Source organism: Lagenorhynchus albirostris, chromosome 2 (genome assembly GCF_949774975.1).
Source record: "Lagenorhynchus albirostris chromosome 2, mLagAlb1.1, whole genome shotgun sequence".
In the NCBI taxonomy this organism is placed as follows: domain Eukaryota; kingdom Metazoa; phylum Chordata; class Mammalia; order Artiodactyla; family Delphinidae; genus Lagenorhynchus; species Lagenorhynchus albirostris.
In genome coordinates this window covers 100461932-100477164 of record NC_083096.1, presented here as the reverse complement: position 1 = coordinate 100477164, position 15233 = coordinate 100461932, and the positions used below count along the sequence as shown (strand labels likewise).

Below are 15233 nucleotides of genomic sequence, written 5' to 3'. Positions count from 1 at the left end.
CACCTGTGAAGGAAGAGACTTGTGTGGAAGTCTGTGTGTGGAAACTTTTCCTCCTTCACAGCTCCCTCCCCGAGGTGCATGTCCATCCCTATTCTTTTTTTTTTTTTTTTTTGCAGTATGCGGGCCTCTCACTGTTGGGGCCTCTCCCATTGCGGAGCACAGGCTCCGGACGCACAGGATCAGTGGCGATGGCTCACGGGCCCAGCCGCTCCGTGGCATGTGGGATCTTCCCGGACCGGGGCACGAACCCGTGTCCCCTGCATTGGCAGGCGGACTCTCAACCACTGCACCACCAGGGAAGCCCCCATCCCTATTCTTTTGTCTCTGTTTTTTCTCTTTTCTTTTGCCCTACCCAGGTACGTGGGGAGTTTCTTGCCTTTTGGGAAGTCTGAGGCGGAAAATAGTCAAAACGGTTGCATAAAAATCAACAGTTTAAAAATATTTATAGATTTCGTACTATGTGCCAGGGACTACACTATACACTGAAGATTTATCAGTGAGTAAGGCAGACAGACTCTTTGACCTACAACAGTTTAACTTCTACTGGCAGAAACAAACATGTAACCAGTCAATTATAATACATGGAAATAAGTGCTAAAATCTGATCTGAACATCCAGAGAGGGAACAGGGACATAATGGTGTGAGGATTGTTGGTAAGGAAGTGGCTTCATTCATCCAGGCTAAAGAGTGAAGGTAGGGAGTGGATCGTCACAAGTAAAGAGAACTCCATGAAGTAGAAAAAAGGATGTGGAAGAACTCAAATATGAAAATAATGACAGTTCTGGGTCCAAGCAACACCAGGTCCAAAATCCAAGTTAAAAAAATTAAGATGAGGTAAAAGTGAAAACATTTCAAATGTCTGCAACACCCAATTTACTAAGTGACTAAAGACATAAGTTGTGAATAAATCATGAAGAGCCTTGAAAGTCTTATTTTAAGGAGTTTTTCCTGTATCCTGAAAGAAATAGGGATGGGGCAATTTAAATGAGGGAATGACATGATGAGATCTAATTTTAGAAAGATCACTATCTCTGTTGTGTGGTTAACGGTGGCGAGACTGGTTAGGAGGCTAAGGAGTAGCCTAGTAACATGAAGAGAGGTGTATAGTGATAGTGAGAAGTGAATTCAAGAATCGACACAAGTAAAGCATACAGAGAGAGAGACTCTGTATGCTTCACAGAGTGAGACAGAGACTATTCAGCTCTGTAATATCTTCCGGCAGCCTCTGCTCCCTTTGTATCTATTGTGACTGTAATTATGGATTTTACTGGTATTCACCCCGTCATTCCTTCCCTCTCTCAAGTATTAAAAACAAAAATTCAGAAAAAAAAATACTTCGTCAGAAGAATCTATAAAGTATTACCATTTTTCTGAGGGTGTCTTAGTGGATATTCTTTCCCTTACATGCTTGCTTAGCCTTTTCATCACTGCCATGTTTTGTGAGAATATAAGAGGTAAAGTACCATAAAATGGACAATCAGAAATGCGAAGGGAAATAGGCTCCTTTGAAGCAAAGATTAAGGATTCAATTCTTCAGTCACCTAGAACAGTGATGCTTAGATTGCCTCCAGAATATAATCACCCAAAGAACTTAAAAAATATATATATACCTAAAACATTGTAGTCACTCAATACTTATTTAATTCACTCAATAGCTGCTTATTGAGAGGTGTTGGGCATACTATGGGGAAAAAGCAATTAGTACTTGAGGGTGTTTACAATGTATAGCAGTGGCTTTCAAGCATTGACTATTAAGCCGCATCTTAAAAACACATTTTCCATATAATGCAGTACGCATGTGCAAGCACATACACCAAAAACAAATACACATATGATAGAAAAACATTTTTCGCAAAATAACGTTTACCACAACAATATGCAGCACAGTTTTTGATATTTTCTATTTGCTTGTGCTCATTTTTTAATAATAAAAAATGATGGTTGTAAACCATTATATTGATTTCAATATCAACCAAAGAAAGCCATCAAATACTCTGAAAAAACCTCGTACAGGGCTTCCCTGGTGGCGCAGTGGTTGAGAGTCCGCCTGCCGATGCAGGGGACACGGGTTCGTGCCCCGGTCCGGGAAGATCCCACGTGCCGCGGAGCGGCTGGGCCCGTGAGTCATGGCCGCTGAGCCTGCGCGTCCGGAGCCAGTGCTCCGCAACAGGAGAGGCCACAACAGTAAGAGGCCCGCGTACCGCGCAAAAAAAAAAAAAAAAAAAATCCTCGTAGAGAGGATGTTCTAAAACTCTATTTCTAAATACTGATTGTAACGCACTGTGCCGGTGCTTTTATTTCAATAAGAATACCCAAAATTTACAGTCTTTTAAAAAAATACCAATTATCTCAAAGACAACTCAATCCAGTATGAATAAGACACAGAGCTTTATCTCACTTACCTTGATTTCACTTAGAAAAAACTAAACATCTCATGGGTAAAGAGATGTACTCTTTCAGTCTCACAATGATGTACACACAATGACATAATTTCCTTAATGGATTCTGGAATTAGTTAGGGAAAAACCTAAAAGTGAGCAAGTTTTCACCAGCAATATTACACACAATACTAAAAATCAGGAAACATGAGAACACACTTCTGTTAATGCAATGGATTTATAAAGCTATCCTTAATAAGTCATATTTAATTAAAAACTAACTTTTTTTCTTTTAGAGAAACTAACATAGGATGAGACAATAGTTATAAATATAGAAGAGCTATAATACGGTTTTCCCAATTACAGAAGGAGAAAATACTCTTTTATCATTAAGTGACCTATGTAACCAGCATGTAAGAACTAAGTTCTAAGAGTTTTTTCTTTGCTATTAACTGCTTTACTGATTTCTCTCAATAAGGATTCCACGTGTCAGATACAAATGATGATGCACATGTATGACAGAGACCTCTATTTTTTTCCTCTCTCTATATCTATTATCCCCCTTCTCTATAGAAATAGAAGTTTAATGGAGCATTATGTCCACCCAGCTGAAGGCTTTATGTCCCAACATCCTTTGCTGCCAGGTGTGTTTATGTGACAAGGATGTAGACAATAAGATACAAACAGAAGTGATATGTGCAATTTCTGGGTCATAAACTTAAAAAGAAAGGAGTCCCCTTCCTTATTTCCAATTTTTGTTAGCAGGAATGTGGAAATATTGGCCACCTGAGAACGAAAGATGGAAGTCAGGTGTTGAGGGTGGTTCATACTGTTAAAATGAGAGAGAACTAAACTTACATCTCGTTTAAGCCTCTATTATTTTCCTTTCTTAAAGTGGCCAAACCTATATCCTAAGTAATGTAGAATTCCCATTCCAAAATGTACTCCTCTATACTGAGTGGGAAAAAGTAGATAAACAAAGTGAGTGAAGTTTAATTACAACATAGAAGCATGGTGAATGAACAAAAGCATGTAAGGATGTGAGGCTGTCTAAGTAATAGGTAGTTATATGGTAATAGAAAGGTCACAAATTCCCAACTCGGCAGTCAAGAGTGTCAAATAAATACTTCCTGGAGAATAAGGCTACTTGTCTTCTACACACAGAACCTTTTTTTTTTGGCAAAATGAAACTTTCTTGTATACGTTTCATACAAAATACTGAAATAGAACATAACTGCATTCTACACATCACTACACCAAAATGTCAAAAGATTCACTTCTCAGCATGAAAATGCACAGAAACATAAATATGAAAGGACTTCACATTAAATGTTTTATTCACACCTCAGTGCAGAGTCAAATGGAGTATTGTGAATGGGATGTAGCACTATCAAATAACATATGTAAGGGGACTTAATGGAATAAAAGAAAAGAAAACTCAAACATTCCTGATTCTTGCAGATGGAAGATATCTCCATGGCTGAAAACACTCAGAGTGATAAAATTCAGCTCTTCCAAATTTTGTTATAATTTGCTTCTTGAGCAATTAATTTGGTGATATTTCAATGTATTGGTTATTTATTTGGCCCCTATCTCTTCAGTACAGAGATTCTTTGTAGACAAAGTTCATAGAGATACACTAAACTGCATTAGCATATGCAACTCCATTAATAGAAAATGTATCTTTTACATACAACTGCTGTAGGAAACCACAATGGTGAATTTCAAATAGCTATTTGAAAACATTGCCAATGTTTCAGCGCTATTGCCTGACTAAATTTTTCATTTATTATTAACCAAACATTTTTTAATACACATTTGTTGAGAGTAACAGCAACTTACTGATCCAATTTTACTGGTGTTTAGCAGAATATACATCAAAAAATACTTGCCCAATTTCTTTAAGTAAAATTCTCAGTACAAATGTAATGTTGAAAAGTAAAACCAAAATCAAGGGTAGTGCCACTAAAAATGGAACCTAGAGAATATATCCCTAGATATTTTCTCTTTCCTCTTTGTATCTACGCATGATTATTGTACTTAGATAACATAGGGAAATACTGCTGACAATGGCACTCAAGTTTCTGAAAGAAAGGAGGTTCAGTACATATATTTAGGAGCTAGAAGGCAGGAAAATTTATCTTCCTCTTCATAATTTTTCATCTAAGTAAAGGGAGTGACAGAGATGGTCTTAAACTTGGTATCAATTATCTAGTAAGAGAACACACACCATCCTGATAAGAAAATTTAGTAGATAGTAAAGCATTCCTGATTATTTTACTCCAGAAACACTATGAAAAAAGAGAGCCCTAAAAGAAATGTTATCTAGTGTGTGATTACTTAAAGAGATGGAACAGTTTTCACCTCTGTGTAGGTTTATTAGACATTCCTATTCAAAGAATGTGAACTAGAGAGGAGACAAACTAAAAGACATGAGGATGCACTTAGTTTATATGCCATAATTGTTCACAGTATGATCATATAAGAGAATAAATACAAAGTTCATGAGACAAAGAATAAATTAAATCAACCATTTGCTCTTTCTGGTTTCTCAGTATACAGGAAATGGAAGGGAAGAGTATTAGAAAACTCAATCTCCGTGGGATATTTAGGCAAAATATGGAACCATAAGATACATCAATTGCCTTAGCAGTTATACACTGTCCATGTGACATTCAGAACTATGAATAAACATCTTTAAAATTCACCCAAATATGAAAAGTCTTTAGAAAATATTGAAAAAAAAAGAAAATGAGCTAATTCTCTCCTTTAATATCAATTTAACCAATTTGTTTAATAATAAAGAGAAAGCTACAGCATCAAGATATTTCTAAGCCCAAATTCTGAGCTTCTGTGGCATGACTTGAAAACACTTTGCTTCTTAGATGTTCGCTGGTGATGAGAGTATGGTGAGAGAATGGGAAGATAAAGACAGTCTTGCCAAAGTCAATCCATAATGAGGTGAGGCAGTGCAACATGTTACAAAATAGGAAATATTCTTTGGCCATTCATTTCTGTCTGCTCCTCCCTGAACAGACACAACTTCTAACATGAAAATGTCTGAAGGTAGTTATTCTTCTGGATATTACCAGGAAGTAAAAAAATATTATAAAGAAAAATATTTTAAAGTAAGCTACTCACCTATCCCAATGAAAGCAGCTTTGTACCCTTCTTCTTTCAAAGTGCTAAGAGTAATTTCATTCACTGAAAGGCTTTTACCACAAATTACCTGTAAGAAAAAAAATTCTGTAACTGTATTTTGGCATTTGAATGACTAAAACCTTAATCTTTAACATCGAAAATAATAAAAACTCCATATACCATATATATAATTCCATGTATAGATATGAAAATATTTTTGTCTTTTAGTATATAGGCTTATGTATACTAAATAGTACATAAGTAGAACAAACATGTTTTACTTAATAGCTAAATGCATTTTTGCCTTTTAATTAAGTACCACAAGAAAAGTTAGTGTATTTAAAATCAAGTCAGTAAATTTTCACAGCTTAATTAGTATGTTCAAGGCACTATGTGGGGCATTTTAAAGAATAAAATGTTAAATGAGACACAGTTTCTGCCTCAATGTACAGTCAAGATCTGTGCAGAAGATGTACAGAAATAAGTATAATAAATAACTGAGTGTGATCAGCACATGTCTACAAGAACTCAAGGGATGGAGAAATTCATTTTGGCTGAGGTCATATAGATGAGAAAAAAGAGAGGTAGTGGGATTTCAATAAAGCCCTTCTTAAACTGAAGTAGAGTTGATTTACAATATTGTGTTAGTTTCAGGTGTACAGCAAAGTGATTTGGTTAAACATATATATGTGTGTGTATCTATATTCTTTTTAAAATACTTTTCCGTTACAGTTTATTTTAAGATACTGAAAATAGTTCCCTGTCAATAAAGCCATCTTAAAAAATGGATAGGATTTTGATAGCGGATACTTTCGAGGGAAGATGAGTAAAGTCAGGAGTCAGAGGGTAGATACTTCTATTAAAAATCACAGTACTTTGCTTAATTCCAGACATGAGCCTATTTTCAGATCTTGAACCTGCTGACTGAAGAGGTGGTCAGGTCCCTAGAAAGAAAGACCCTGAAACATCCTGGCAAGTAAATACTATAATGATTCCTCTATTCCTTCTCTAAAGGGAATTATAGCCATTTACCCAGGTGACCGTACACTGGGGAAGGGGGCATAATCACACATTTCAAGGACCCTGGACAAGGTTCTTCACTGACATTGATAGCTGAAGAGTGGGGACCTACAGTGATAAGGTGAAAAATGGAACCTGGATAAAGTCTGGTTCACAGTGGGCCTAAGGGGATCACAGACCCAGTTAGTGGTTATTCCCAAGTCTCCAAGTGTATAATAAAAATTGTTATACATGTCAGTAGAAATAATCCCCACATTGGGTCTCTGGTCTGCAAAGCAAGAGCTATTATAGCTATAATATTGGGAAGGCCAGAAAACTTCTGAAACCCTGGTCGAGAGAGTAAATCAACCCCAATGATAGCCTGGAGTCGGTGGGATAGGAAAAGATGGTGGTGGTCCATGTAATACTTCTGTTTCATTTCCCAGTCTGGCCCTGCTGAGACTAGATGATTTCTGGAGAATGACTGTAAACTCCTGCAGGCTTGACCAAAGTGAAGCCCTGACTGCACTGTCTGTGACAGATGTGGTATTACTGCAGATTAGTAAGGCCACAGGTACAATGCACGTAGCCATTGATATGATGAATGCACACTTTTCATGTTTCTGTGGAAAAGGGATCAGAAACAGTTCACATTCATAGGGGAAAGATAAGAATATTCATTTACAGGTTTGCCTCAGGAATATGTCAACTCTCTTCTGTAACAATATGTATAATCTGAAACAATCTGGCCATACCACAGACCATCATAGTGATCCATTACACTGAGAACATCATGCAGATTGGACAGCATAAGCAAGGGGTAGCTAGTATGCTGGAGACTTTAATATGCCTGCCCTCCACAGGGAAGAAGATGAACCTTATGAAGATCAGGGACTAGCCACTTGAGTGAAGTAAAGGGGTCTACTTCTCAGGTATGTGCCAGTATATACTCTCTAAAATACATGACTTCGCTGCAATTTTGCACTCATTTACCGTTATAAATAAGGAAGCACAAGGTCTGGTAGGTTTGAGTTTTGAAGTCAACATGTTCCTAAAAACAAAAGTCTCTAAACTGATCCATAACAGAAGAACAAAGTTTACCCATTAAAGCAATAATTGCACCTAACTTGCATAGAGTACCTAACTAAGTGCAAGACTCTTCTAAATACTGCATAGATGGACTTCTTTCATCCTCACAGTAGCATTATGAAGTGATATCGTTATCCTCATTTTACAGATGATGATACTAAGGGACAAGACAGCTTTGACAACCTTTACCAAAGTCAAATATGTAGTTTAATTGCAGAACCAGCACGTGTAAAAGCTATGCTCTAATGTCTCTTGAGAATGAAGGGCAGAACCAGCACCATCCTCAAAGGCACAGAACAACATACTGCATGTGGAGAACTACTTGAAAATGTAGTGTTTCTGGGGTATAAGGTGCAAAGCAAAGAAAACAAAGAGAAAGTAGGGGGATAAAATGACTTTGGATATAACATAGGGGGGCATTTTTGTTTTACTAAAATACTAGTTCTAATTTTATTGGCAGATAAAGGAACCATTTGAAAGTTTACAACCAGGGGACAACCAAGGTGAGATTAACGACTAATATTCAGAACTCTGGAACATATCAAATACCATGAAATAAACTAGACAATTAAATAAACACATATTATTAAAAGTACTTAATACTAAGTATCTAATAGTGGGTATTACTATTAGAGTTAGTAGAGTTAGATGCTATTAAAAGTAATGGATAATGAAGCTTTAGAATTTTAATTTATTTTTCAAAGAGTAGATTTTTTTATTAAACTATTTCTGATCATAAAGAAAGATAAAAAGTTCTAGTGCTTATTTTTTGAAATGACCTCAATACCAATATACAATGAAGGTTAGACATAAAAGAAAACTACAGGTCCAAATATTCTAAATAAAATTTTAGTAAACTGAATAATACTACAATTTCCAAAGTTGAGCAGTGGAGTGCCCTGCCAATGGGTCTGTCAGTGGAAGTGATACTCAGAATACTTGACTTTAGGTTTGGTTTACTAACTGACTCAGCAAAAAAATTGAAGAAAGACCCCCATCCTTCCTGAGGTAGTGTTTGTGTGCATGTGTGTGTGTGTGTGTGTGTGTGTGTGTGTGCGCGTGTGTGTAGCTGAGTAGTGGAGTTATGTGATTTATCAAACAGGATTGAAAATATTCCAATTTTTCCACCCTGATAGAGTGAACATGTCCCTGAATTTGTAACATACAGAAAGGATGCACAGGCATTTTGCGTTTCTCAGTCTGTTTCCACCCTAGCAGGCAACAGTGTGCAACTGAGGAAGCAAAAAAGTTGAATTATACTTTTGTGTATCGAAAACTGGAAAGACAAGTAGCTTTACTCCTAGTGTTAATTTACTGGGACTGGGACCAGTAAGACTTTACTTACTGTAGTCAGACATTGTGGGACAGGGGGAGAATAACCATCACTGTGCAGTAAGTAGCTCCATGGTGCAAATGAGAACAAAGCAATAATAACAATAATCAGTGGAGTGACAAGCACAAGGACTCTTCCTTATGTTGGGGAATCTAGTCAAATTTCCCTTTTCTAAAGCATAAAACCCCCAAACATTTGCCATCAAATCCAAAACTCACTCTCAGAAAGAACAGGAGAAAGATTCTTTGACAAAATGCTAAAATTTTGCTTACATTATGCCTTAGGAAATTGGACCAAGACGTGTAAAACTTAAAACTGGTATTATATGATAACTAACAGACATCAAAACATTTTGTGGCTGATATACTATGAAGTCATAAGATTATTTGTTAAGAAGTATATATGATGTTAGAAAAATCATGTTATGGGCATTTTGTTTGTGTTTTTGCTCCTTTTTCTCCCATATTTTTTATATATGTAATATTTTCTGTCATAATTTTCTTAGATATGGATTATAGCATATATTAACCTCCCTCTAATGGCTTTAATATATGCCTGGGTACTCAAACATCCCAGCTAAATTGAGAATAAAATTTGCTCCACATCAAGCTTAGTGTAAGAGTTATTACTATTTCAATAGAAGGGCTGAATATAATAAGCCCTGAGCCAAAGTTCCACCTAATATCTACTCCGGGACTTGACAAAAACTTTCTTTATGCATCCATAATATGTCTTCATACATATAATAATATTTTTAATGTAGGATTAAGGTTTACAACTTTTTTGGCGTGGAACGCTTTTTTGAAATGAACTGTGTGGCACCCATTATTAAAAACTACAGATAATAATGTACATGCTCTTCACATTTTTGATAGAAAATTTGGCTAAACAGACCAAGTATTTCCAGACTCTCTAACATAGAAAATAAGATAAAATAATTTTAAAACTAAATTCAGCTCTTTTTAGACACAAAATTATTTTGTTGGCTCTTAATGCACGTTTCTCGCCTTCCAGTAGAGACAAAATATGACTTCATATTAGTTTTCAATAACATCCTATAATGATGGAAATGCTTGCTGCAAATAAACATAATGACAAACAAGATGATATAGAAAATTTATCAAGAAAGATATCTCAGATATTTTTGTTCAAATTATGAAGACAGAGCTTCCCTGGTGGCGCAGTGGTTGAGAGTCCGCCTGCCGATGCAGGGGACACGGGTTCGTGCCCCGGTCCGGGAAGATCCCACATGCCGCGGAGCGGCTGGGCCCGTGAGCCATGGCTGCTGAGCCTGCGCGTCAGGAGCCTGTGCTCCGCAACGGGAGAGGCCACAACAGTGAGAGGCCCACGTACCGAAAAACAAAAACAAACAAACAAACAAAAAAACCCATCAATGTTCTGTTTCTCATAAAAAGACTGAAATCAGATGGATAAAATTTTCAAATTTAGCAAAAATATAAGTATCAAGACAATATTCTTACCAACAATAAAATAATGAAATGCTTGGAAATTTATTTCTATAAAGCTAGCATAACTCTATAACCAAAATCTATAGCATAACCAAAACTCACAAAGATAACAAATAAAAAATAAAGCAAAACAAAGACAGACTTTCAGTAGCTTTGAAACTCTATAAAGCGAGCAACAGAATCTATTCCCTGTTGTATTTACAGTTTTAATATTCAGTGCATAAATAAGTGAATGCAAAAGAAATTAAAAAAGAAACTCATAGAACAAACCTAGTTCTAGATGTACAGATATAATAAAACATGATGCAAAATGTATATATTCCAGAAATGCAAAGATTAATATAACTCAATACATTACCTGAACATAGACTTTCAAAAGGGGCAATTAGGGCTTCCCTGGTGGTGCAGTGGTTGAGGGTCCGCGTGCCGATGCAGGGGACGCGGGTTCGTGCCCCAATCTGGGAGGATCCCACATGCCGCGGACCGGCTGGGCCCGTGGGCCATGGCCGCTGGGCCTGCGCGTCCGGAGCCTGTGCTCCGCAACGGGAGAGGCCACAGCAGTGAGAGGCCCGCGTACCGCAAAAAAAAAAAAAAAAAAAAAAAAGGGGGCCAATTAAAAAATTTAACACCCCTCCTCCGTTAAAATAAAACAAAATAACTTAGGAAATGTTACTATTCTAAGTCTAGAAAAAGAAAACATTTATTCAATATGATAAAAATACTATTTCATAGATCAGAAAAGATGCCATGCATTACCACTTTTATAACATACTAGTGGCAATGAAATAGTGGAAGAAAAAAATATATAACATACAAATAGAGGGTTTTTTGGTGACACAATATTTGACTGGAAAAATTCATCTTAGAAAAAACAAGAACTAATCTATCAGCTATTAGATATGAAATAAATTGAAATTACTCAACAAGAAATTTAGCTGAAGAACACAGTTGGGAGGGAAGATGATGAATTAAACTAAGTTTATATATGATGAGTGTATGTTATTTGGATGATAAATGTGTTCATTAAACTATTAAGATTACAGGACTGGAGTTCAAAAGAAAGATGGTTCTAGACAAGTCCTTAGCACACCTCTAGGCAAAAGTAAATTCTCAATAATTATTTATCAAATAAATGAAACAAACCTATTAGAAAGAGAAAAAAATCAGATAATAACCAAGATAATGCTAGATCATGAAAGCTAAAAATACATACATACATGAACATAAATGCATGCATTGATATATACATGCATGCATACATATCAGAATATACCACATGCTGCACAGGAGCCAAACAGTATAAACCCAGAGAAAACTTCGTTTCATTGCCAGGAAATTATTGTTGACTTTAAAATATACAGTGTTAGTTGAGAGGTAAAAACGGAAGGCAGGTTGTAAGAAGAATCTGGTGATGAGAAAAATGTGGTAACAAGTGTAGAACATTTTAAAAAATATATATCCTTTCATGGATAAAGTTGATAAGTCATAAAAGATGCAAGCATTTCATCAATGGATGCAAGTCCTCAAAGCTGAAAAAGAACCTCATTACTGTCTCTCCTCAGCGTGATGGACAAGACAGTATTAACCTTCTCTTTAATTCAGGTTCTAATTCTTTCCTGATAATTTAATAAATTCATAGGGTTTAAAATTCAAATGTACAAAATGGTGAAAAACTCCTTCCTACACCTTCCCAAAGGCAATCTATACTATCAGATTCTATACATTTCCAGAGCACATATATTTCCAGGCATATATAAGCAGATATGTTTATATTTTACACAAACTGTAGTAGCATACTTTTCCCTTTGAACAAATATTGACCAAGGCAAGGGACATTAATTGACTTTGTCAAGCTTATCTGACTATAAAATTAGAAAGTGTCATAATTGTAGCTGAAATGTACGTTTTCTGGCACTCAGTGAATTGACTACTATTATGTCTTGAGTTTCCTAGTAAGAGAAATGGGTATGCCCTAATTTATGCAATATATTTGGTATGGTAAAAATCAAATGCAATTTTGTAATTACTTATAAGATGAATTCAGAGGTGTCAAATTAATTTTTGATTCATCTTCAATTTGAAGTATCACTTAATATATTAGTTTGAAGTCTCAATAATCATGTTCTTATTTAATGAGATTTAGGTAAGAACTTGCATTCAAAATGAAATACATTTAACAAACTTTTCAGAATGTATTTATATAAAGCAAGTAATCACCCTTAAATCTATTTTGAACACTATTTTTGAACTCTGTTTTCATAAAGTTGTGCACATCTGTATGGCATACTTGCTATAAGATTTTTTGTTTGGTGATTATGTGTAAATGTTTCATCGCCTAACCATTGCCAAATAAGATATAATTGTAAGTGTAAATGCACAAAATACTGTTTGAGTGTTTCCCTTTTAATTGGTTATTTTAATTTTTATTTCTAAATGCAAGAGCCATGAATAGTTTGTACTTTTCAAAATAGCTCCCATATGTACTTACAGAATGTATTATGTAAATCATAGTACTTTGTTAATCTATTATCTTATACCTATTACAGAAAGGTAAAATTTTTGAAATAAAAATAGCAATATGTTCAAGTGAAGAGCCAGAGTATGATACTCTTAAATAATACAAAAGAATAGGAATATCTAAAGCTATATTACGAAAGTAAAATGTATTAATTTTTTGACCATCTTTAAAAGAACACAATATTTATTTCACAAAACAATTAAAAATACAGAGCTGTTGCTTTCTACCTTGCTGAGTAACTGTTTATGTTGAAAAAGGATTATCACATTAACACTATTGACATTACATATATAGTAAATAAAATAAACCTCTGTAAGAAATTATGTTCCAAATTGTGAAATACAAATGTTTCAGAGTGCACAAAACTTGCATGAAAAAAACATGATTAAAGCAACCAAACCCTTCTATTAGCTGCACTGAACCCCTAAAGCAATTTAGGAATTTGTTTCTTACAGACAATTAATCACATGCAGGCGTGCCAGATGAGAACTATTGATTGCCCTTTTCCAGGCTAGTGGCATTCAGACAGTAGACAGACAAATGCCCTAAGCAAGGAGAAGCATCTTTCTGCTTCTGCCTGGTGTAGCTTTTAATTGTTCTTTCCTAAAGTGTGTGACATTTTGTTGTTAATCTTTAGTGTAGAGCTTACTCCTTTCTTTTGGAGCAATACACATGTAAGTGTTATGTTTTTCACTTACCTTTACACCAAGGTCCTTCATAAGCTCAATCTCAAAATTGACTACATTATATGGTAGCCGGAACTGAGGGATTTCAGAGATACTGAAAATAAAAACGAGAAGCATTTGTGGGAAAATCACCAATTTAAAAAATGCAACATGTCTTTATTGATCAGTATTAAAGGAATAAGTATCTCTTCTGAGGGTATTTTCATATCACATAATGTGAGTGTGAGGACATCCACATTTTTATATGCATGACAGAATATGATATGGGTTTCAAGAGAAACAGTAGAAACTGATGTGGAAAATAAATAAAAACAATGAAAAACAAATAGTGAGTAGACAATTGGCCTATACTTTTAAGTTTATTACAGTATTTAGTTGATTTATTTACTAACACTTCTATAAATTCCTAAGAAAAGAAAATCTTAAAAAAACAAAAATTTGAAAGTATACAGTGTTTAACATATATATCATATATACATATATATTCTACAACTATACCTCTAGCTTGTTCAAATTCAAATCTGTAACTTTGTATTATCATGCTGTTCAGGACATTACAGAATAAGTTCTGTAATGTGATCTACAGAATATTTTTACAGTAAAACAATCTTCTATGAAAGCAATATGTCCCAAAAGGGTTCAGTCATTAAAAAGTAATCCTACTTGATATCAGTGCTCATTGTTTTCTGTCTTCAAATACAATCACTTCAAGAGTTAATAGTTCATACATAGTGTTAAAGGTAAGTTCAAATAACTTTTCAATATCTTATAGCAATAGAAAGGCTACATATGTTCATGAATATACAGCAATTCATGTAGTCATTCATCCAACAAGCATTCATCCAACAAGCATTTACAAAGTACCAGGTACAGTGTTAGCTGCAGTGATTTAATGGTGAATTTGACCAAATTACCACTTTTAATAAGCTCTCATTCTTGTGAGCAAAGATATATAAACAGATCATTACAACAGAATGTAGTACATTCAGTGAAAGAGCTATATCCAAGCACTATAGAGATTGATTTGTAAAATAAATAAATAACTGTTGAAGATGAACTTTCTGGATCATTCAGTGCAAGGTCTTCCAAAGTGCATCTGTAGTCTTTTCATTCTTTGGTGACTTAAGAACTTGATTATTCAATTAATTTCCATACATCAATCAGCAAGGCACCATGCTCATCTCAGTGCTATAGAAAATGCAAAGTACTGAACAGTACAAAATCAAGGTCCTATATTAAAGGAGCTTTCTATCTAGTTAGGGTGTAAGATTATACATAAGAATGACTTAGGGCATAGGGTAAGAGAGAAAAACCTCCTAAGCTGATCTTTGGACAACCACACTACCTCAGCGGTTATCATAATGCTCTGGGCACCATACAGGACTCTGCCTTTGTAGGGTAGCAGAATATGCCCCTCCAAATATGCCACTTTGGCACAGGATTATTTTGAGCTGAAGATAATTAAGAAGAAACAGATAGAAGAAAAGCTCTCCGGTCTCCTATTACCTGCCAAAAAGCAGTACATAAACTTGCAATGGTGTGTCTTCCTTTCCTGTACCAAGAAGGGCAAAACTCTTAATCACCAGGAGACAATTGTAGACCCTTACCAGCCCAAAGAT

General features: G+C 35.3%; 1 protein-coding gene across 2 annotated transcripts in view; it reads right to left on the bottom strand.

Annotated features, from left to right (window-relative positions):
* DPYD (dihydropyrimidine dehydrogenase) overlaps positions 1-15233 on the bottom strand; it is an 810282-nt gene that overhangs the window by 563273 nt on the left and 231776 nt on the right. For both annotated transcript variants that reach the window (XM_060139525.1, XM_060139524.1), the window contains exons 7-8: positions 13627-13708; positions 5521-5608 (exon numbers count right to left, since the gene is read on the bottom strand). In XM_060139525.1, coding sequence (XP_059995508.1) covers positions 5521-5608; positions 13627-13708 — 170 coding nt within the window. The remainder of the gene's footprint in view (positions 1-5520; positions 5609-13626; positions 13709-15233) is intronic.